Source organism: Rhinolophus sinicus, chromosome 4 (assembly GCF_057876585.1).
Source record: "Rhinolophus sinicus isolate RSI-liver-muscle chromosome 4, RSI-T2T, whole genome shotgun sequence".
NCBI lineage: Eukaryota > Metazoa > Chordata > Mammalia > Chiroptera > Rhinolophidae > Rhinolophus > Rhinolophus sinicus.
In genome coordinates, this window is record NC_142504.1 from 114,328,604 (window position 1) to 114,350,591 (window position 21,988).

Genomic DNA, 21,988 nt, shown 5'->3' on the forward strand with positions numbered 1-21,988 from the left:
AATACAACTTATAAAACCCTGCACCATACCATGTGCCACTCTCTAGGTCCTGTTTAGACTCAAATATCAGTTAAGAAAAAATACATACTTCCATTTCCAACTCTAGGACTAATCAAGTCATCTAAACGTTTGCATCCTTTTTGGAAACCATCAAATGAGTTTGAGCGCCATGTGTAAAACACCCATGATTTCTGTGAGCTGTCCACTATTAGCAAAGCACAGTTAAAACCCAGCCTCCTGGCGATATTCTTAAAACACACCTAATGTTTAAGGTTAATGTATAGGGTACAGTGAATATCTGACTTATTTAACATAAAGCATGCTATCATAATGAAACTTATCATTAATTGCACATCATTTTTTAAAAATTTTAGTGTTTGAACTGAGCATCACATCCTTGCTCTGATGTTACCTTTGCAACATACAAGAGAAACTTCAACAAATTTTACACAGTATATTCCAATATCATCTATTGCCTATTATAACCTAAGTAACACCTAAGTATAACCTAAGTAAAATATGTGCAAACTGAAAAAAAAAGCAATTATATATAAATAATGTGCTTTATGTAATTGAGACATTTTTCCATAAAAAAATGACTTTTCATCAAATCTCAAATGGCTTCAGCCTGACACTCTTGTAATTTGAAAATGTGATAACCAATTTTTATTGTAATAAATGATAACTCATGATAAAGTGAGCCAGTCAACATCACAGACCCTTTTAAATATTAGCAGGTTAGAAGGAAAATTGACATAGAATGTGCAATTATATAATTACAGATAATGACTGCCTCGCCTTGCAAATGAATATTTGGATGCTATGGGTCCAGTTTTCCTTTCATCCTGACTCTTAGGGATTTGCATTTCTATAAAGAGATTAGTCTGTTTTATACTAAGATCCATTTGCTTTAAAAATTATAATTTTCAGAACAAACGAATTTCTTGTTCAAATTCTCCAAAGATCATTTTGATGGATACATTTTACAATAATACAATTGCTTTTTCAAGTTTATTGGGATTTAATGTATAATTAGTTTCTTTATTACAGATTGTCTCTGAAATTACACATTTCAGCATAATGGAAGTCCATTTAATTAACTGTGATGCTGATGACCATCCAGACCCCTGAGTCACCTCACTTTACCTCTAGTGTAGGCTGACGGAAAATTTATTTTCCTTTCAGAATTTACGAAATAAAAGGAGAGAGCATTGTAGGCTTGGTTTTAAATAGAATGGGAAAATTCTTTAAAAAATTATAAAATTGTCTTACAAAAGTTCTTGTGCTAGGAAGACAGAAACTAAGGAAGAAAAAGATATAAGGAAAAAACAAGCCCCTACTTACCAGGTGTGAAATTGTATCGAGCTGAAAATCCCACAGATTCCAGTTCTCCATCAGCAAAAAACTTAATCCATAGAAATCGTCCACTGGATTTTATTGCCGGTGGATTTTGTTGTCCACAAAAACGTCCAATTATTGGAGAAAATCCAAAAGGTCCATCTCGAACTTCAATATGATCAAATTTGCACTCCCAAGACGGTTCAATAGAGTACTTTTCATCAAAGTAAAGTTCAATGCACTGTCTTGGGGCAGCTGGGGAAAAAAAGAAAGAAAAATCATGTCTAGAAGGCCCTTCTTGAATCATTAATTTGATTTTTCTGATTCTACTTCAGATTTTATCTGCACATTTATCAAACTTTGAGCATGAAATGATGGAAACACGAAGCAAGGATGCTATATGGAGGATTCCAACGGGTAATATTTCTATAAGACTAAGGGGTGACCCTTAGACACTGCACAAAATATTCTTCTGATATAAAATGACCATTTCGATGTCTAACATAGAACTAACAAATCACAATATTTTTGTGAAAGGCTGCTGACTCAGGTTTATAATGTAGAGAGGCATCTTTCTGTACTTTTCCCATATTTTCTGGACTAACCAGTTTTAAGGTCAGATACCACTTGAGAATTGTTTACCACAGAGTTATGCAACCGTTCAAATAATCACAATCAGATGGCCATGATTAGATCGAAGTACATGCAGGAGGAAATTAAGAGCCATTTTTCCCGAGCACAAATCTCATCATGTCACTCTCAGGTTCAAACTTCTTCAGCAACACTCCAAGAGTTACAGGAAAATGATCAATGCACTTGGCATATACCATGTCTCCCCAAAAATAAGACCTGGCCAGACCATCAGCTCTAATGCATCTTTTGGAGCAAAAATTAATATACGACCCAGTCTTATATTATATTATATTATATTATATTATATTATATTATATTATATTATATTACATTACATTACATTACATTACATTATAATATATTATATTACATAAGACTCGGTCTTCTAGTAAAATAAGATCGGGTCTTCTATTAATTTTTGCTCCAAAAGACACATGAGAGCTGATTGCCCGGCTAGGTCTAATTTTCGGGGAAACACGGTAGGATCCTTAAGGGTAGCCTACAACCCACACTTCCAGGGTCTCTTTACCTTACACACAGCCCAAGCTTAGGCTACGCCAGACATGTCATGTTTTCTGAGATATGCTCTTTCAGGCTGTCATGGACTTTTCCCACTTTCTTGAGTATCTAAATACCTCCAATTTGTTAACTCCTCTTTTTGTAGGCAAATCTTGCTTAAAAGAAATCTCCTCTCTAAATCTACTCACCAAACACAGAAACCCTATCTATTCACCTTCTTTTTTCAGTACTCAGCACAATATTTGTCATTGAAGATTTCTCAAAAAAAAAAAAAAAAAAAAAAGTTTGTTGGTTGAAATGTAAATGAGCTTGTTGTCTTCACAAATGTTTTTATCACAGAAGAGCCTTCTAGGGCAGCTCTGTAAACCTGCCCTATGGGAGCATTTGCTACTGCCCACCCATTTTTCCACTGTCATGTCCAAAACAGTTCAACATTCTGGCATTCCAGATGGATATTTAGCCAGGATACCCCCAAATAGCCTTGACAGTTGTTGAGATACCTACACACATTTTCCCTACTTTGTGAAGAGCTGTTGACTTGAGTCCCCTGAGTGCTTCTCAGCCACTTAGCCCTCTTCAGGAACCAACCTGCTCCAGGAAGCTGGACCTTAAGACCTGGCACAGAGGGACCTGCTCCCCCCCCCATGTGGTCGGTGACCACTCTGAGTGACTGCGGTCCACACCACACCAGTTCTGAGATATATATTGAATGTCACCCCTGATGGCTTTAAAATTAAAGCCTTGTATGTATGGATGCCAAAATTTATACAGAATTGAGATACATCATGACTTGGAAATCAGAGACTTATAAAATGAAATATAATCTTGACACTTTCCAAAGATAAAATTGAAGATGGATTGCTTAAAGGTCAATCCATGTTAAAATACAGTTTTATGGATTATTTTTAATCTCTAAAAATGTTTCTGACTCTTTGGACATTGAAAAGAGACAATTAGTACTCTTACAAGACAAATCAGCAATAATTTTATCTACCACTAACACAAAGGTCAGCATATATAGTATATACCATAATGATAGATTCAATGGAATGCCAATGATTTGTTTTTAAATCTGAAAATTAGAAAATATCCTAAGAAATTACCTGGAAAACCATGTGCTCCCCCACACTACTCCACTCCCACCCCTTTTTTTGTCCAATAACAACAAGGCAAATGCTTAAGAAACTGGACCTATTTATGTACTATCATTAAAGTACTATTTGTATGTATATTATCCTATAGGATGTATCTGCTTGTTTATCTTTTCTTTGAGAAGCTAGTATGATAAGCTTTATGAGGAAATAAATGATTTCAGAATATAGGATATTTCTTTTAGATGTACATAATGTATGGTTAGGGAAAGGTAAAGTGATGAGAACTGTCCTGTGCTCATTTACCTAAAACTCTATCAATCAACATATATCCATCTATTTTTCCCTATTACCATAGGACATACTTGGCCACCTAACATGAGTTCATTTAGTTAAACCTTTATTTTCATTGTCATTTACGTTCTGTCCAACATGGATGAATCAACCACTCAATGTTCCTTCAGGAAACATACCATCATTATGACTTTTGGTAGAATACGTGACGTGTTGACAATTCATTTTCTTTTGGTCCAGCATGAAGGTAACTACACAAACTCATATCTGAAATTCCACTAACTGAATTTTAGAAGGTGGTAAAATAAAAAAAATAAGCATGTCCTATTATTTTCATTGTAGATTTAAAAATAAAAATGAGTGATTATGGTGAAGTAAACCATTTGAAGCTATGCAGTTCCAACCCCCTAAACACATTTTTTTTCCCCTTCAAATGTCTCAATTCACAGCGACTTTTCACATCACCATTTTCTGTATGCTATCTCTGATCAAACACTGAGGTTCCTTTTCAAGTGGACTTAACCTCTTAGAGAATCTTTGGACACATGTAGAGCTATGGACAGTTCCATCTCAATCGTGCACAATGACACTGAAAGTCGCCTCTTCGTTGTCAGAGTTGTAGGACAACCTGAAATCCATACAAGGGACCCTCCCTTCTGTGATTGAGGCTCCATCCGTGTTTATCACAACCTATCTTCTTACCTCAAGTAACTTGACCAGCTATTTATCCATCTTTGTCTTCTATTCTCAAGGTACCTTTTCCTACAGAACAGGCAATTCTCAGAATTAAACATGACAATTTATTCAATTTAAAGAAGAGAAGACAAAGAAAAAAAGAAAGAAACCTCCTTTCCACCGTGGGCCCATCAGCACCCCCAAGGGCTCCTCCATCCGCAGGCAGCTGGCCCCCACCCCACCATGTCTATGACAGCGCATGCTCTGAAGTCCTCACAGCTTCTTAACTGCCTCCTGCACTAGATGCATTTGCTTTGAACTGACGTTTCTGTGCTGTAGCAGCTGGCTCTTGGGCTCCTCTCTGCTTCTTGAAACTTCGTCCTCTCCAGTTACTGTGGCACCTTTCACCTGATTTTCCAGTCCCCTCTCTGGCTTTTCCCTGTATTTACTCTGCCCATCCCTTACAGGTTGTTTTCCAGACATCTGGTCTATGTCTGCTTTTCCTTCTTTCTAGACCAGAGCTCCGGGTGCCACTGACTTCCCGATGGACAGCGATTATAACTTAATGATGCCTGCAGCTCTGCCTAAGACCAATTCAGTCAGAATTCATGAGCAGTACACCTAGGCATCTGCATTTTTTGAAAGGGTTGAACAACAGTGTTCCAAATACTCTCTCTGGTCAATTTTATTTATTGTAATATCCTTAATAGCAATCTCTACATGTATGACCTATAAATATATATTTTCAGCTCAGAACGCTCCACTGAGTTAAACAGCCATATATCCAATCTCTTTATGAGACATCTGGTTAAACACCAAAATTGAACACACTATTCAAACTCTCTTTTTCCACCTATATTCCTTATCTGGCATTGCAATGCCATCTAACAAGTCACCAGCCAAACACTTGAGACTACTCCTGGAACTCTCTATTCTCTTAACCACGTCCTATCAGTCAGGGCTCAGTGTCCTAAACACGCCTCATTTCTTCCACTGACCTGTCCCCATTATCACTTCTCTAGTTCAGGCTTTACTATGATTTACTTAATCTTTCAGAACAGGTTTCCACTTAATGTTGTTTTCCTTTAGTGACTTCATCAAAATGTCACCTTTTTTATTTCTCTACTTACATTATTTCAACGGTGCCCCACTGCCTATAACAAAGTTGAAACTTTCCTGGGGGAACAGCTGGAATACCTGGTCCACCTAGATTTGAGCCTGCCCGAGTCTTGAGCGTCCTGGCTGGTGCCTGACCTCACTCTCAGCAGACACCGCATGTGGGTCCCACGTACTCTGCATCCCTGAACTTCTGCTTCTGCTGATCCATGTGGAATGATGACCGCCTGCGTGTTGGTCAAAACTGAGCGTGACCCTCTCCTCCTCCTTACAGCCTTCTCTTCCTCCCCCCATCCCAGAACCTGTGCTAATTTGGGGGACTTCACATTGTTTACTGAAAGATCATATTTTTAAGTTCCACAAGGCAAGTACCATGTCTGCTTTGTTCAGTACTCTCTAAACTGTACCTAGAAGAGTGGTTGTTTCTTAGTAGTTGTTTCAACAAATATTTGAATTTTAAATAAATGAATTTAAAACATGACTAGTATACAGTATTTCAAAAAGGCTACAGAAGCAAGCTTACCAGTAACAGCAGGATCTAGTTCCCAACTTTAAGTTTTGCCCTTGGTGTAACTAGGAATGCATGTGAATATGTGCATGATATTAAAACCAAAAGTTAGCAGTGCTGTTTAATTCTAAATAATAGTAAACACGAAAGCACAATTAACATGCAAAGATTTGCTTCTGAATTAATCTCTAAAATGAGAACTACTTACTTTTGCTCTTTTCAATAATGTGAAGTTTAAAATACTGTTAATTTTAAAAGACAAGTTATGTGAAATTGAGATATTTAACTTTACTGTGCCTCAGTTTTCTTATCTGTAAAATAGGGAGAACAAATATATCTACTTCCTATGATTAAATGTTTTAATATATGTTAAGTTCTTTTAAAGTTCCTAACTTTCTATTTATAATAGATATGTAATATTAACGTAATAAGTCACAACTAATTCTAACCCCAAATTTCCATATTTCAACTTCCTTTCCTATGAGTCATAAGAGGAGGAAGCACTGCCAGAGTGCCATTCTGTCAGCTTTACCCGTCTATTGCCAGAGCTCATTCTTTCTCCTTCTTCTTGGAGTGTGGGACACCTTTGCTAAAGGTTCAACCTCAAGCAGAAGCAGAGAGGGAAGAGTCTTGGCCCAAAAATTACAAAAAGAAAAAGAATCATTTCTAAGTAGAAATTTTTGAAGACAGTTAAATATAAAGCCTGTTTCTTTGAAAGATCAATCAAACAAACGAATGTGTCCTTTATTTATACATAAATACTGAGCATACATACCTTTCATTGAGGCAGCTCCATCTGTGTGTGTTGGGGTGTGGGGAGGGGCTGCAAGTTTGGGGTCATCAGGTGCTAACACGTATTAAAACCTATCACTAAGCAAAATACTCAGCTGTATTTTTAAAAGTCATGCTTTTATAATAGAGAGGTGTCTACAAGGGTAATGCCAAGTATGCATCCATTCCATTAATTTAGACTTCCAAACCATTAAATCAACTGCAAAATAAACTAAGTTGCCGATCTGTTCTTCCTTCCCAGGTGTTACTTGTTCATAACCCTCAGCATTTCCATCCTTAGCTTCAGTGCAGATATCACAGGCATCTGATTCATGGAGAGCCCTTTACATGCAGGGTCTGCAAAGCCCGTTTCCGCATGTGTGTTTGCACACTGTGCATCCACCGCACAGAGGCGGCGGGCTGGGCAGCGGCCCCTCACCTTCTATGATGTACACGCACTCTCGGTCAGGGGGGTACTTGCTGGGATAGTTGGGAGAGGTGAAGACGCCTCCCTCTGCATGCTTCGTCCAAGTTCCACACTGCATCGACTTCTGTGTTTCTGAGGTGGCTTGCTTTTCTTTAAAAAAAAAAAAAAAAAAAATTAAAAGAGCCATCGTCCAATTTTCTATAAAACTAAAAATAGAGAGGACATTCTTATAATACCCATTAGTAAATTAATTTCTAAATGTTGTCTTGGTCAAAACCAATCAATTATACACACTATAAAATGTTCAGATATTCTGGAATATCAAGAATGGGGGGGGGGAATAATAGGAAAATGCAAATAAGGAGAGGGGTTCCACCTGCAGTTTTCCAAGGAAACACACCTGTTCCTTTCTTGGTTGCCCCAGACGAATGGAGGATGATTAAACTTGCTACAACTGAAACAGAAAAGAAAAATTAGGAAGAGATAATATTAATACTCACTGAAATGATCACATTGTATAAAAACATAACAGAATTTAAAGATAAAATGATATCAAATCAGATTAATTTTATTATTGTGGACTGCTCCAAGTGGATTCAGGACTTGGACAAACTGATTCACAATGTACAAATCAGGAAACCTTACAGATGGCTTCAAGAGGTGGTGCCAGTGAAGAATGGATGAGCCCCAAACTCCTTAGGCAAAGGCCTGCTTCAAGACTGAGGGGCAACATTGTAATCTTAATGTCGTACTGCAGTAGGATTTCAGGGCCCACACTAAGGGGCCATTGGTGAACGGCTGTGCTAACATCTCTAAAGGAAGAGAGGCGACACTAGGTAAAAGGATGAAAAGAGAAGCAAACAGGGAGACAGGACTCCAGGACTGACCCTAACACACTGCCAATGTTGTTGCATTTTAGAAAAGATATGCTTAGGCAAATCCTATCGGTGGAGGGCGAGGGGAACAGAGAAAAACAGATGAATATGGATGGCGGCATGAGGCAATATTATAAAAATGTTCCTTATAAACATGTTTTACCAAGTGACCACGTCCTCGGCACTTTCTATGCTATAAAATTAATATCTTCTAACCTTAACTTTGATTTACTATTTAGTATTTTCCAGAAGTAGATTATTAATTTGACAAAGGTGATTTCTATAAGCATTTTATTGAGTCAATTTTTCAATATCAAAAAGAGACTGAGCTGTAATTTAACAGTAAATCTGCAAAGACCATTGTAACCTGAACTTGTGTTTTATGTCTAGTCTTGAGTCACTGGACACTTTTACAAAACCGAAACCTAGGAATGTATTAAAGTAGTCTTCATGGTTTCTGGTTTTTCCTCTTCTACTTTGTTTGTTTGTATCTGAACAGCTCTAAGTTCCATTAGGTGTATAATCATGTTTCCAGTTGAAATGAAATGGGGGAAAGGGATGTTTCTGATGCACGAGGGCTTCCTAACCTCAAGCTCACTCCAGGGGCTTATTATAAATGTGTGCCTGAAGCGGATTCCGAGAGAAGTATCTGGGGCTTGGTATTAGCATTTCAGAAATTATATCAATTATATTACTTGGTTCTCTTGCCTGGTCATCTGCTTTAAGATGAAAACGTTAGTTGTTGTTATTGTGTGTGTTTAAATAGAACAAAACCTTGTTTTAACTTGGCCGTAATTCTGTACCCACACAGGCACACAGGCAAACAGCCATCAATATCAGGGCATATGTTTGGTGTTTTCTTTACTCTGTTTTTCCTGTTTTTAAGGAATCACGTTATGGAACGTGTACTATAATGAACACAACGGCAAAACCGGTCTTTTAACTGCGTGGCACAGGATGAAGACTCTAATCCTTGCTTTATAATGTGCGATTCCCACCACACATTTTCTTATATTGCCTTTTGCTTGATGACTTTTGACACTACTTCGCTCCAATTCGCCCCCCACCCCACTTCATGTGTACCACAGGATCCTACCTAAAGCAAAACTAGAGGTCTACTGGCCAGAAGAGTTGAGCCCCCACCCCACCCCCAGCCTTCCCCTCAAGCGTTGCGTCCAGGTGTACCCTAAACTACCTACTGGAGGGGAATGTGGGCCCGCCGAGCTCCAGAAGCCCCTGAAAGAGGAATATCCCCTCTGGTCCCACAAACTGTCCACCCGGCTGTCTCTCCCTTTCCACCCGCGCCCTCCCTCCGGCCCACTCCCCAGCCGCTGCCGCTCGTGCCCAGCCCTGAACTACCGGCCATTCCCAGGACCTCCCTGCACACGGAGAGGCTGCTTTCCTGGGCGGGTTTTGGGATCCGGAGACGACTGACTGTGCGCCGCCCCCAAGTCCCGCTCTATTATGCTGCAATACAGAAAGTTTACACCTGCCCCAGACTCGCGGGGACTGCGGGGTCCGCGGGAGAGCGGTGGCCAGGCTTTTCCCCGCGCCTTCGGCCACGAGGGAGGGGAGGGCGGGCGGGATGGCAGCGCGAGCGGACCGGCGCGCTGGGAAATACTCACTGTGGAACAAACTGCGTCCATAGATCATGTCTGTTCCTTACACCAGAGGATCCGAGCTCCGCTAATTCCATTTAGAGACGGGAAGACGTCCAGTGGTGGGCGACAGGATGGAGTCGAGAGATGTGAAATGTGCCAACGAAGAACAAAATGAATGGGGGAGCGAGAGAGCAGGAAGGAAGAGAGCGGAGCCCACACAGCAGAAGATCCGAATCCATGCGTCCTCCGCCCCTGGCGCACTCGCGCTGTCTCACCGCGAAGCCAGCATCCCCACCATGACGCTCGCATCACACCCGGGCGCCGGCCGCCACCATCAGCACCGCCGGCGGCAGCACCCTCCTCCTTTGCATCGTCGCCGCCGCAGCTGTCAGGAGGGCGCGCGGGCAGTCGGCGGGCGCGCGGGCGGCGAGCCCCGGGGCGCCCCGAGCCGGAGCCGGGGCCGGGGCCGGGCCGGGGCCGGGGCCGGGGCCGGGCCGGGGCCGGGCGGCGGGCGGCGGGCGGCACGCGCGGCGAGGCGGGGGCCAGTCCAGACCGACGGCAGAGACGGAGCGGGCAGCGGTGGCGACTGGGGCGCGCTCAGTCCCCAGTTTCATACACCACGAGCAGCAGGTCGGAGCAGCCTCTCCGGGAAGACGCCCAGCAGCAGTTCTCCTCGGTCCAGCCCTTGGGGATCTTCCGCTGAGGCATTGAAGACAGGAGGACAGGGTCGGTCATCGGCTCGCAGGGCTCCGCGCCACCTCTGCAATCTTGCAGACAGAGGAGCTGGTGGGTGGGCGTCTGGGAGGAGGGCTGGAGGATGGGGAAGAGGCACGGGGGTGGCCACGGGGGGCGGGGAAAGCAGGGAGGGGAAAGAGCAGGAAGATGGCAGAGTTACCAAGTGGGCGCCTGAGTCATAGCCGTGAGCTTTGCGACCCTCCGGGAAGCAGGGGACCAGGGTGACACTGGGCAGCTTTGCTAGGCCGGCGCCCCCTGGCCTGGTGCGCGGCAGAATGGGGCGGCAGCAAGGACATCACACCCGCTGGGATTCTGGGGGGGGGGGGGGACAGGGAGAGGAGGGGGAGGGGGAGAGGACCCGGCTAAGATCCGTCACTCGGCCACTAGGCGAGGGGGCCTGACGGCAGGAGGCGACCCCGAGCTGGACCCTGAGCCGTTTATAAGGCGTGGAAGGGGGAGGAGCCGTCCTGTGCAAATACCCCCGGGGTTTATTTTTCACTTTTTAAGGGTTAGAAATCGCAGTCGATTTCGTCTCCCACCCCTTACATTCCATCTGTCTAGAGGAAGTGGGCGCTCTCTCTTCTCCGGGGTGAAGGCTTTGTCTTGGAATCGGAGCTCAAGCTGGGAGACAAGGCAGGGGCGCGCTGAAGGCAAAGACAGGAAAACTTTTGCGGTTTATCTCCCGACCTGATGCGGAGGTCGGTCCCACCAAACTGCTCCTGCAAAGACTCGGACTACTTGCAATTTACCTTCACCCTCCCTTAGAATTTAACCCCCCAAGGCACACACAGATCACCTCTTACACACCCCAACAGGGACCCACGAGCTCGCGCTGTTTGTTAAACTGAGGGCGGGGGCGGGGGGAAAACTGCCCAGGAAACAGCTCCGGAAAAGCCCCAGCTTATAAAACGCCAATAAATAAATAAGAAAGAACTGTAAACAGGAGCCGGCAGCAGAGGGCCGGAGCGCTCAAACGTGCGGGGGCGTCTCTCCCCGGCTGTAGCAGCGCTACCCCAACCCCGCTCCCTCCTGCTTTCCCAGCCGCTGCAGACTCCCGCGCACCCACCCTCCGCCAGCCTGGCCGGGGGCGTGCGGAGGGCTTGCAACCAAGGACCCCAGGGACGTTCAGCTGCAGACGCCGCGCCTCTGGTTCCGCAGCAGCCGGGACTCGGGCTCGGGTTGGAGGTGATGGCGGTGAGGGGATGGGAACAGGAAGAACTAAGAGAGATGGAAAGCCGAGAGACGCTGTGGTGCTAAGACTGGGGCCACCTCAAAAGGCACAGGAGAGAGGAAAGCGTCCAGAGTGGGGACCGGCGAGCGCTTGGGCCCAGCCTGCACCTCCTGGCACCTGCTGCTGCGCTGGGTCGCCCACGCCCACGTGGGTGTGCGCGGGTGGGCCGGATGCTCGCTGTCCTGCCCTCGTTTCCCCCAGCAAAGCGGCTAGGAGAGTAGAGGTCTCCTGCCAGTCATTTGAGATGAGGGGTATAAGGTGACCCCAAGGCTGGAGGGGATGCCCCACTCCCAGACGCAGCCTCCAAGATTCCTTCCGCAAAGCTTTCAGCTCCCTGATTCTGGGCAGCTGTCAGTTCTGGATGGTGGGGAAAGTTAACAAGTGGAGAGGGGCTGTGTGTGTGTGTGTGTGTCCATCCACTTCAGGAAAGGCAGACAGAGCAATGGGAAACAGAGAACTGGAGCGAGAGGAGGACAGGCTGGCAGAGACCGCGCGCCCACAGAATGCCAGCTCCACCAGAACTCGTGCCTGTGAGTGGAGCTACAAGCCCGAGAAAAGAGCCCGGGCTGAGCGGATGGACGGGGAGCCGCGAGGAGCGCCTCAGAAAGCCAGTGTGTGCCTACCCACGTGTGTGCTTGTCAGGGGGTCCAGGGGGAAACAGGCAGAAGGCCCCGTGGAGCCATGTGACCCACGTGTGATTCTTATGCCAGCGTGGCCTTTGGGGGGAGGTGGGTGCGAGAGGAGTTGAGAAAGAAATGCCCCAACTGCAAAGAAACAAAAACGACCAAGGGGCGTGGGACCGCTGAGTAGATCGGTGAATAGGTACATAGGATGTGGCCATCAACAGGGTCGGGAGGGTCCTTGAAAAACTGCCAGTGACTGACGCATGATCACAGTGGAGTTGAAATCTTTAAGATTGGATATTTTAAAAACCAGAAATACATCTTCTTTATGAAAATAATACAGCCCTTCAGTGAAACAGAGACGATGTTAAAAATTATCTTAAGGAAAATTACTGTATTCCCCAAGTGCAATGTGAGCAAGATAGGATGGACATCTGGTCTTTGCTAAATCCATCCACTCAAGTATGTCTAACCTTTCCCCTCCTCTGTCAGGTCAGTTTCTGGACCCACAGATTTTGTTTCCTGGCCAAGGAAGTAGCCACGGAAAATTTGCTGGGCAAGTGGTCCTTGCATCAGGAGAGGGGGATCCAGGAAACTCAGGAAGGAAATCCTAGGGATAAGAAAAGAGAGGGGGCTCCCATGTTTTGTTCATGTCCTCCTTCCCCCTGGAACCTAGTGGCCAGTATGTCTGTGTTTGAAATCAAATTCTCCTGAACAGTGTGTCTTTGATCTCTGAACCCCAGTGATCTCCGCGGCACTGCCTGGGCTGTAGGGTTGGTTGTACTTGCACTCAAACCTCAGGGCTGAGGGAGTGAGCTTGCAAGTTCTGGACACGTCCATGCCAGATGCACTCACAGGTACTGTGTCCTCTCAGCAAGGGACTGGGACAGGCAGATGCTATGGCTTCTACAGGGTTTCCCTAATCCTCCCAGGTGAGGGTTGCAACTTTTTCCTTGAAAATCCCATTTATTTTCTTACATAGACATGCACACACACTTTTAACCATCTTCCATTTCCTGCTTGCTTGGCAAACTGCCTCCCCACTTCTGAGTTCCGAACCATCACTTGCTAAGTAACGCTACCTCCCTACTGGGGACCCGTGCAATCCTCTTTCAGAGAAAAAATGACATAAGGGAAAAGTCCAGCTTCTCCAAGGGAAGGTTATGCACTCATATGAGTATGGTCTGATGTGCAGATGGATTATTCTGATAAGAAGAGCTTATACACCAAGAGCTTCAACAAATGAAAGGTGCTGTCTTAGAAGAGTGGCTTGGGCACAGTTCTGCAAGGCTAGCACTGGAAAGGAGACTATTTGCAGAAGTTAAGGCAAACCTAACACTTCTTGAACCCAATTAAAGTGTCACTGGTGTTCTTTAAGTTTGCACCTCACAACACTGAATGATGAAAAGGGTTTCCAAAACCTTAAACAGATCTGATGTAGGACACTGATCTTCTGATGCAAAAGCAGCTAGGATTTGTCCACGTACATGTAGTTCTTTAGAGAAAATGGGAAAGCTGCAGGCCTCCCGGGGCACGCATGTGAATCCATCTGCAGGCTTGGCATCTTTTTCAAGGATGATTTTCTACAACGCAAGAGGTAATGTTACAAAAAAACACACACCCCAAAACAGAAAAATAAAATAAAATAGTGCTTCTTACACATTCTGTATTACGATAGTTTCTTCAAAATGTCTAAATAAATTTTAATTTATTTACATAGCTGTGAGCTATAAAGTTATGTTCTTAATTTTGTTAACTGAACAATACACAAGTCATAATGTTGGTTAATCGAAACACGTATTCATAAATAATTTGCTGCTAAATATCAGAATGTTTTTAAAAATTATCGGCAATGCTGTAACATGCAAAATTGGTTTTAAGCACTACGGGTGCAGCCATTTCCGTTCAGCAATCTGTAAATGTTATCACGACAGTAGAACGTCTTCAAAAAATAGAAGAGAGTTAAAATCTTTGAAATCTCACATCTGAACGAGACAGGATAGTTAATGCACATGACTAGGGAAGTAGAACACAGTTTTCTTAGAAGTACAGATATACTATGTATTGTAAGGTGTCACCAGACTATTAGCCTCCTGTGGGTAAGAAGTGTCGTGACACTACATTATTCAACCAACTTTCATCAGTACTTACAGGTACACAGTCATTGTCCATGTTTCATATTAAATGAAAATCATGCTCCAGGAACAATGTACTATGATTTCTGTTTGGGGAAATGTGAGGGGAATAAAAATAATTCCATGATCCACCAATCTATGCTAAAATTAAAAGAAAAATATTTTCCTTCTGATTAATATTGAATTGACAGTGGCTTATAAAAATAATGTCAAGATTTTCTACAACCACCAGCCTAATTAATGGCTAGTACTCTAAATCAGCATAAACTAAATGAAAGCTTATAAGCCCATATCTTGAGATAGAAAGAGCATTGCTCTGTAAAGGAGCTGCCTTTGTACTATTAGGCCATAACCACTGTTATTTTGGGGAGAAAACAACTTCCCATCCCTAGTTGAAAAGGGATTTAATTATATTTGGAAAATATAAGTTAATGTGAAGAATGGATCTGTATATTCTATTTTAAAACATCTGTTAATGAATACACACAAAACTGACTTAAAAGTGCTAAGTCAAATATGTGAATGTTACTTATGGGTCAGATTTAAATGTTTTATCCTTAATTACATAAATTGATAGTATTACCTAAATTCTTGCTTTGTCTCTTTAAGGCATATCATGTTATTATTATGATTTATTGGTTGTTAGGTGGATGATTGGAAAGCAGTGAAAGCCAAGAGTTGCTTGTTGCAAATAACCTTGAATATTAAGGTTATTATAAGGACAGGACTAATATCTGACTCATGAAATAATTCTGAAGACAGAAGCACACTTTGGGTCATGGAAATAAATGTTGAATGAAAACACAGCTTTTTTTTTTTATAATAGCCATCATTTATCCATTCTTCTTTCTTTGACTGTCCATTCTTTCTTATACTCAACACGTACAAGGAAACGTCCCAAATGTTTTCATTACCTTTTGCAAGACAAAAAGAGAACTACGAAAGGGCTCTTTTCCCCTCAGTTCTAGAGCAGACCCAGTTGGAAAATAATATAGTTTAGGAAGGAGTGATACTGCAGCAGAATTTTTGCCAAGCTATTATGGTTATGATATTTTTTTAAAAATAAAGGGAAAATGTCATCAATGCTTTTTAGTAAATGTATCAATTAAAATAATAGTCTTCAAAATAGTTTTCTAATTGACATACACAGTTAATTTTTCAACACATTTCTCTGGGAAATAAAGGATTTATTATAGTTATTACCAGGCTATGTATAATACATGAATCCTGTCACAGTTGCATTTCCTCTAAATTGATGCTTTCTAATGGAGTGAAAAGAAAGAAAAGGTTGTTGGAAATGACAAAAAGCAATAACATTCCAAGAGGCCCTCTACAAGCTGTCTTAACACAGTCTTCTGAACAGAACGGGCCTTTATTGAAGAAACAGATAGATAAGTACTGGGGAAAATTGTTATATATGCATAGGATACAAATTGGAAGATTCATTAGAAAGATGGGTTTCTTTTAAGGTTTTGCCTGAAGACAGTAGGATGGGAGATATACTTTGGTATTATAAGAACTTGACATTCTCACCAGGTCAGGGTATAAGAACTAGGTTAAAATTAGAGAGGATGAGGTTAAAATCATTTTAATTCATGACTGAAAAGCATAACTGAGTTCTTTTGGTCTAAAGTTTATAAGCTGACGCTTTTGAATAATGCATTTTATTAAGTCCAATTGTAGATAACGCTTACTTCACTTAAAAATCTTGATTGGACCACAGTTAACCCAAATCCCCAGTGTCAGCAGCCCTTTGAATCCAAAAGAGCAATTGATAAATGACTGCAATCTCCACCAACCTCACCTCCTCCAGGACACTAAGGAGGAAATACCCACAGCATTTCACCATTTCCTTTGCGCTAACATAAGTTTTACATCTCGGTCAACGTTTTTATGACTCCAGGCTTGACTATTTAGGGCATTATTAGGGTTCATTCAGCTAACCTCTATAAGCATTTGAGTTAGCAAACCTTGATCTTATCCTACCCTATCATTTTAAGAGCGAGGAAAATGAGATCAAAAGAAGTGCAATGATTCCACAATGTCACTTTATTTATAATGTGGTAACTAAGGGGATCCCAGGTCCTCCAATTCACAGGGAAATAACAAAAACAAAACTTGCTACTCAGTTGAGATTGTTTGTCCTGAATTCAAAGGAAAGCCCTAATGTTTTCTGCCATTGTCCCCTTACTCGCTTCCAACAAGAGTGTGCATGCCTCTAGAGCCACTGCTGAACAAAATAAGTGTCCATGACGACTAGCATTCAGAACAGAACAAAACAAAAACACAGTAATTCAAGAAAATAGCAAGTGCATTGGAGGAAAAAGCGTCGGGAGCAGAAATACCTTGGTACGTAGAAAGTAAATATGGGGAATGGCCAAGATCATCATATTGTAGAGTCTTATAATAAAGTCTGGAATATAATAATGCCATAACTACACACATACAGACATGCACGTGCAGCATAAGGACAAATCAGGGGGGTGCACATTGCATATATCCAAACGAAATAACAAATGACTTGTTAGAAAAAAATGACAATTCCTTAATACTATTTTCACAATATTTAAAGATGACGTGTAGATGTTAAGAACGTTGGAGTCAGAACATCTTGTGAGAATGCCAGCTCTGTCAATTAGTAAATATGTAAAAATTACTTAAACTTCCTTAGCCTATGTGCTTTCATCTGTGAAATGGGAATAATAACACATATAGTTATTGAATAATAAATGGATCACCATATAAAGCCCTGAGCACAGTGAAAGGCATAAATAAATATTGTTATTCTTTATCAACACAATGATCAGAACTACCTATTTTTGTGTCTTGCAGATGGAAACAATTCCATGAAAACTTTGGTACCTGGATAATATCTATACCTACACTTATAACTATACCCATATCTATACATGTACCTACTTCTTTATCTATAGCTACAGTCATAGTACAGCTGTATCATTAAGCCATAAGCATTTAAGGTTTAACAGAACAATGCTGATAGATAGCAAAGCTGAGAAAGGTTGGCATATGAGTATATCACAGCCAAGCTCAATAACTAATCCAGTAGTCCTTCCATATTTGCAGTTTTGCTTTCTGTAGTTTCAGTTACCTATGGCCAACCCTGATTTGAAAATATTAAATGGAAAATTCCAAAAATGAACAATTCATAAGTTTTAAATTATACACTGTTGTGAGTAGCATGATGAAATCTCGTGCCATCCTGCTCCATCCCTCCCGGGACGTGAATCATCCCTTGGTCCAGTGTATTCACATTGTATATAGTACCTGCTCATTAGTGACTTGGTAGCCCTCTTGGTTATCAGATCAGGTACGAGAGAGAGAGAGAGAGAGAGAGAGAGAGAGAGAGAGAGAGAGAGAGAGAGAGGCCACATTCACATTACTTTTACTACAGTATATTGTTATAATTGTTCTATTTTATTGTTAGTTATTATTAACCTCTTCCTGTGCCTAATTTATTAATTAAATTTTATCACAGGTATGTATGGATAGGAAAGAAACAGTATATTTAAGGTTTGGTACCATTTGCAGTTTCAGACATCAATTGGGGGTCTTGGAATGTACCCCTGCAGATAAGGGGGGACAACTGTACAAATAATTTGAGGACCGCTTCAGGAAGTATTTAATAGCTGTTTCCTGGGTTGAGAAAACTGGGGTTTGCAGCAGAGTTGGAGAAGGCTAGCGGCTGTGAGTGGGGGTTCCTTCAGGAGAGCTTTATAATAATGCCATAACTCTCCTTTGCATTGGTACAGATGCTTCTGCCAATATACTTTTATTAAAATTCTCATGGGTTTCCCATATATTTTACTGGGGTTTTCTCTATCAGAAAAAAATCATGTTCATAAATCTCTTTGAAAGATTTCCTTCTCTGACTTTGGCTGCAAGTTAGGAGCTGAGGAACAATGCCTTCAAGACCAATAGTTGCCCTATTGTCCAGTTGAGAGGTATAAGATACACAGATTCCTGAGGCCTTTTTTTATAGTTGAATTTTGAATCAAGGTTGCTGCTCTGACTAGGCTCATGGCAGGAAAGGTGCAAGCAGCCTTCCAAGAGTGACTGCTGGCAGTTGGTCCCTCCCCGATCCTGCAGTACAATCCCAAAGTGGGTGCTTTCCCCTGGGCCCAGACTTCCCAGCAGGATGAAGGTCTCATTCATGACCCACAGCCATGGCTTGTTTGCTCACACACTTACCTGCCTGTCTTCCCTTCCTAGTCTCAGTTTCTAATATCCTAGCACTATTGCTTGGAAAACCTATAAAATAACAACTTATATTCTGATTCATATCCTGGGGTTTTGTTTTGTTTTGTTTTGTGGGGAAAGGTGACAATTGCGTTGATCTCAACGTGTTCCTAGGATGCAGACTCTTAGGACCGGATTCTGGTTTGGAATCGCTCACAGCCCTGTGGTGACAAGCACTCCATTGACGGTGAGTACTGGGATGCTGATGTCCCCGGATTGTCATAAAATCCCAAGCCCTGGGGCTTTGGCCTATGGATAGTTAATATAGAAAACAGAACGGGTGGCCTGGTACATACGCTCTACATTGAAGTCGGGCTGTGACAGAGAAGAAGTGGGACCTTGAGACCTGTGACGTTGAGATGAGGTGTGGTCTGTGCTCGAGGACTTTGAACATTCAGACTGCCCGCCCCCCCGGACCAGCACCTGTGTCTCATCCACACTTGCTGGAGAACAGCAGCCTCCCTTGTGTCCACACGGGAATTCCCCAGCCCAAGGCAAAGGCCATACAGGACCATACTTGCTCTCAAGTTCTGACCTCGTCCTTCATGGACTCTAGACCAACTGCTAGGTTCACATCTCAGCATGGCTTAACTGGGGGATTCCTGCCTGTGTTCTGAGACAAAAGAGATAATTAGCAGAATCTGCAGCTGGATGTTGAGGGTGCTACATTCCCTCACTAGTCATCTTTACATGATTCATGCTAAGCCCTTATTTTCTCACTATTTCCAGGAGACATCCCAGTCATTTATTACTAGCTCAATTTTAGTGCTTGCTTCAGGTGTCCTTGTCAAATCATTAACTTCTGAATCACAGGAAAGTTCCCCAAAGCCCACACTGTCTTACTGATATCTTTATTTTGTCCCCAGCCTGGCACCTGCTCAATAATTCCCAGGTCCTTTCAGTGATTCTGTTTCTTTCAAAACAGGATTCCCCCAATTGGGCCACACTGACCCTTAAACTTAGTAATTTGTCTATAATCAACGAAGGGCAGTGGGGGACTGACTTTTAAATCATAAATGATTGTCGTCCTCGAGTTAGAATTGTTTTCCTGTATTTGAGCTTGGGGGTTAGACTGACTTCATACATAAGCAAAGAGAGCCTGCCATATCTTTGTGCACTGCTAAACGTATACACACTCGACTCCTTTTGCTCCGCGAAACTGATTTCCAAATTTGAATGAGGAATTCCTCATGGCATTCACAGAGCTACTCTGAAAATGAGAAAAAATATAGCTGTGGATGCCTACGACACATACTATTAAGCATGATTCCAGAGAATCCAGGGGGATAATCAAAGGAATGTCAAATATGTTATGTGTGCAAATTTGTGGTTATGACAATTATCTTAGCGAATAGACATTTACATTTTTTTGTTTGTTTGATTTTGGAGTTTCTCCCTACTTATTTTTAAAATGATGATGTCTTCCAGGGAAGAACAAAGCTTCCATGTAAAGCCTCTTTGAGTTTTTGTTCTCCTTTTCAAGAAGATTCTATATTGAATGAACAGAGCATAGATTTGCAAGGGAGGGAAAGAAGCAGGTCAGATTGATTCATGAACAGTCCATGCACTGTACTGAAATAACTTCTTACACAGCTACAAGATAGGGTTTGCATCACCAAGGCCAACGTAAGTAGGCAACAATACTAATAGTACAGATTACTTTTAAAAAGAATGAGAGTTACACTTTTGATCCCCCCAATAGGAAAAACACATTCCATAACTGAAAATAGATTAAATAAGTACATCGATAAGTAGATTAGATGATAGATAGATGATAGATAGATAGATAGATAGATAGATAGATAGATAGATAGACAGACAGATAGATAGATAGAAAATGAATACTCATATATTGGAATTCAATACTTTATTTTTATTTATTTAAGTACCACCCTACCCATCTTTTTAAAAAGAAGGATTTGCCTTTCCTTAGAAAATCTATATATTTTTCTAAAGATGCAACTCATTTTTTCTGTCACCTTTAGCAATAAGGATTTTTAAAAAATAATTTATTCTTAGTATATGCCTTTGACTCATATTCTTTTAATTCCGATACACAACTCAGGATTCATAACTTCATACACATGGATAGAGGTGCTTGGATAGAAAATCTGCTCTTCTGGAATACTGAATGTAAAATTAAAGCCCACAGCCTCACGCAGAATTTGCGACAGGAAATGCAAGCTGGAACCCAGCAGTTAAAGGGACTATGGAAACCTAACAAGCCTTCACTTTGCTTAGATAATATAAAAGATAAAAGCGCATTGCTCCACTCCAGCCTCCAGGCTTATAGCAGGACTTAGGGTGAGCCAACTAATATGTTAACTTCTGTGGCCAAAGTGACCAGCCAGAGATGAAAGAAAATGTGACCAAATCAGGCAAATGAGATAGAATGGCACCATCTCTGTCAAATATTCACACAGACTCCAAGGCTCCAGGTACTTAGGTATAATAGGAGGCAAATAGATATTGACTTCACAGCTTCAGGAACATGGCTAAATGGTCGGTTGAGTATATTGAACCCACAGGACTAGTCAGTAATGACAATTTTATACGAACATACTATATATCTATTAGGTTGGCGCAAAAGTAATTGCAGTTTAAAAGGTTAAAACTAATTGCAAAAACTGCAATTACTTTTTCACCAACCTAATATGTTATTAAGAAAACACAGATGTGCTAGGAAAGGAACATGCACATTTTTGGGGTAGGAGAGCTGCGGGAGAAGGCGTTTTGTGTGTGTATGGGGGGAAGTGGAGGGTTTGGCCAGGGTCCTCAGACAAAAGAGCCAATAGAAAGAAAAGCAGAACAGAAACAAATTAGTCCAAATAATTTGAGCTTCTGGATTAAATTGTGCCTAAAATACTACTCCTGGGTTTTTCCATCTTACGAGTCGATAAGTCCAGTTTTACAAAACTCGGTTTACATGGAGATGTTGTCATTTGCACAGGAGAGAAATCCTAACTGATGTGACAGAGTGGTCAGTAATTTTGTCTGATGAAATCTCGTTCCAGTCAGGTTGGCCGGTGGGCAGAGGAGCACAGAGCTACAAGTCTAAGTTTTGTCCCCTCAGCAGTAGGAGTTGAAAATGGAAAACACAGATCATTAGCTGGTCCTTGGACTGTGCGGTATAAGCACCCAAACAAACCCAGATTTTCT

General features: G+C 42.0%; 2 protein-coding genes across 5 annotated transcripts in view; one reads left to right on the plus strand and one right to left on the minus strand.

Annotated features, from left to right (window-relative positions):
• The window catches only part of NETO1 (neuropilin and tolloid like 1), a 79,809-nt gene extending 69,551 nt beyond the window's left edge, over positions 1-10,258 (minus strand). For 2 of the 4 annotated variants that reach the window (XR_012498690.2, XR_012498689.2), the window contains exons 1-4: positions 9,873-10,258; positions 7,773-7,826; positions 7,385-7,522; positions 1,345-1,593 (exon numbers count right to left, since the gene is read on the minus strand). Coding sequence is in view for 2 of the 4 variants with exons in the window: in XM_074339844.2 (XP_074195945.1) it covers positions 1,345-1,593; positions 7,385-7,522; positions 7,773-7,826; positions 9,873-9,900 (469 nt within the window). In the remaining 2 variants the exon portion in view is untranslated. The remainder of the gene's footprint in view (positions 1-1,344; positions 1,594-7,384; positions 7,523-7,772; positions 7,827-9,872) is intronic. The other 2 variants (XM_074339844.2, XM_074339843.2) reach the window with 1 other exon arrangement.
• On the plus strand, positions 10,140-11,252 carry LOC141573124 (uncharacterized). Its single transcript, XM_088798050.1, has 2 exons — positions 10,140-10,634; positions 11,145-11,252. The coding sequence occupies exons 1-2, from the start codon at positions 10,145-10,147 to the stop codon at positions 11,174-11,176; spliced, it is 522 nt and encodes a 173-aa protein (XP_088654176.1). The 5' UTR covers positions 10,140-10,144; the 3' UTR covers positions 11,177-11,252.
• Positions 11,253-21,988: the final 10,736 nt, after the last annotated feature.

Excerpts from the sequence above, each read along its gene's own strand:
- LOC141573124 (XM_088798050.1), top strand. The coding sequence starts at position 10,145 with ATGACGCTCGCATCACACCCGGGCGCCGGCCGCCACCATCAGCACCGC. Across the intron at positions 10,635-11,144 it reads TCTTGCAGACAGAGGAGCTG|AGGAAGTGGGCGCTCTCTCT; the intron begins GTGGGTGGGCGT and ends CCATCTGTCTAG.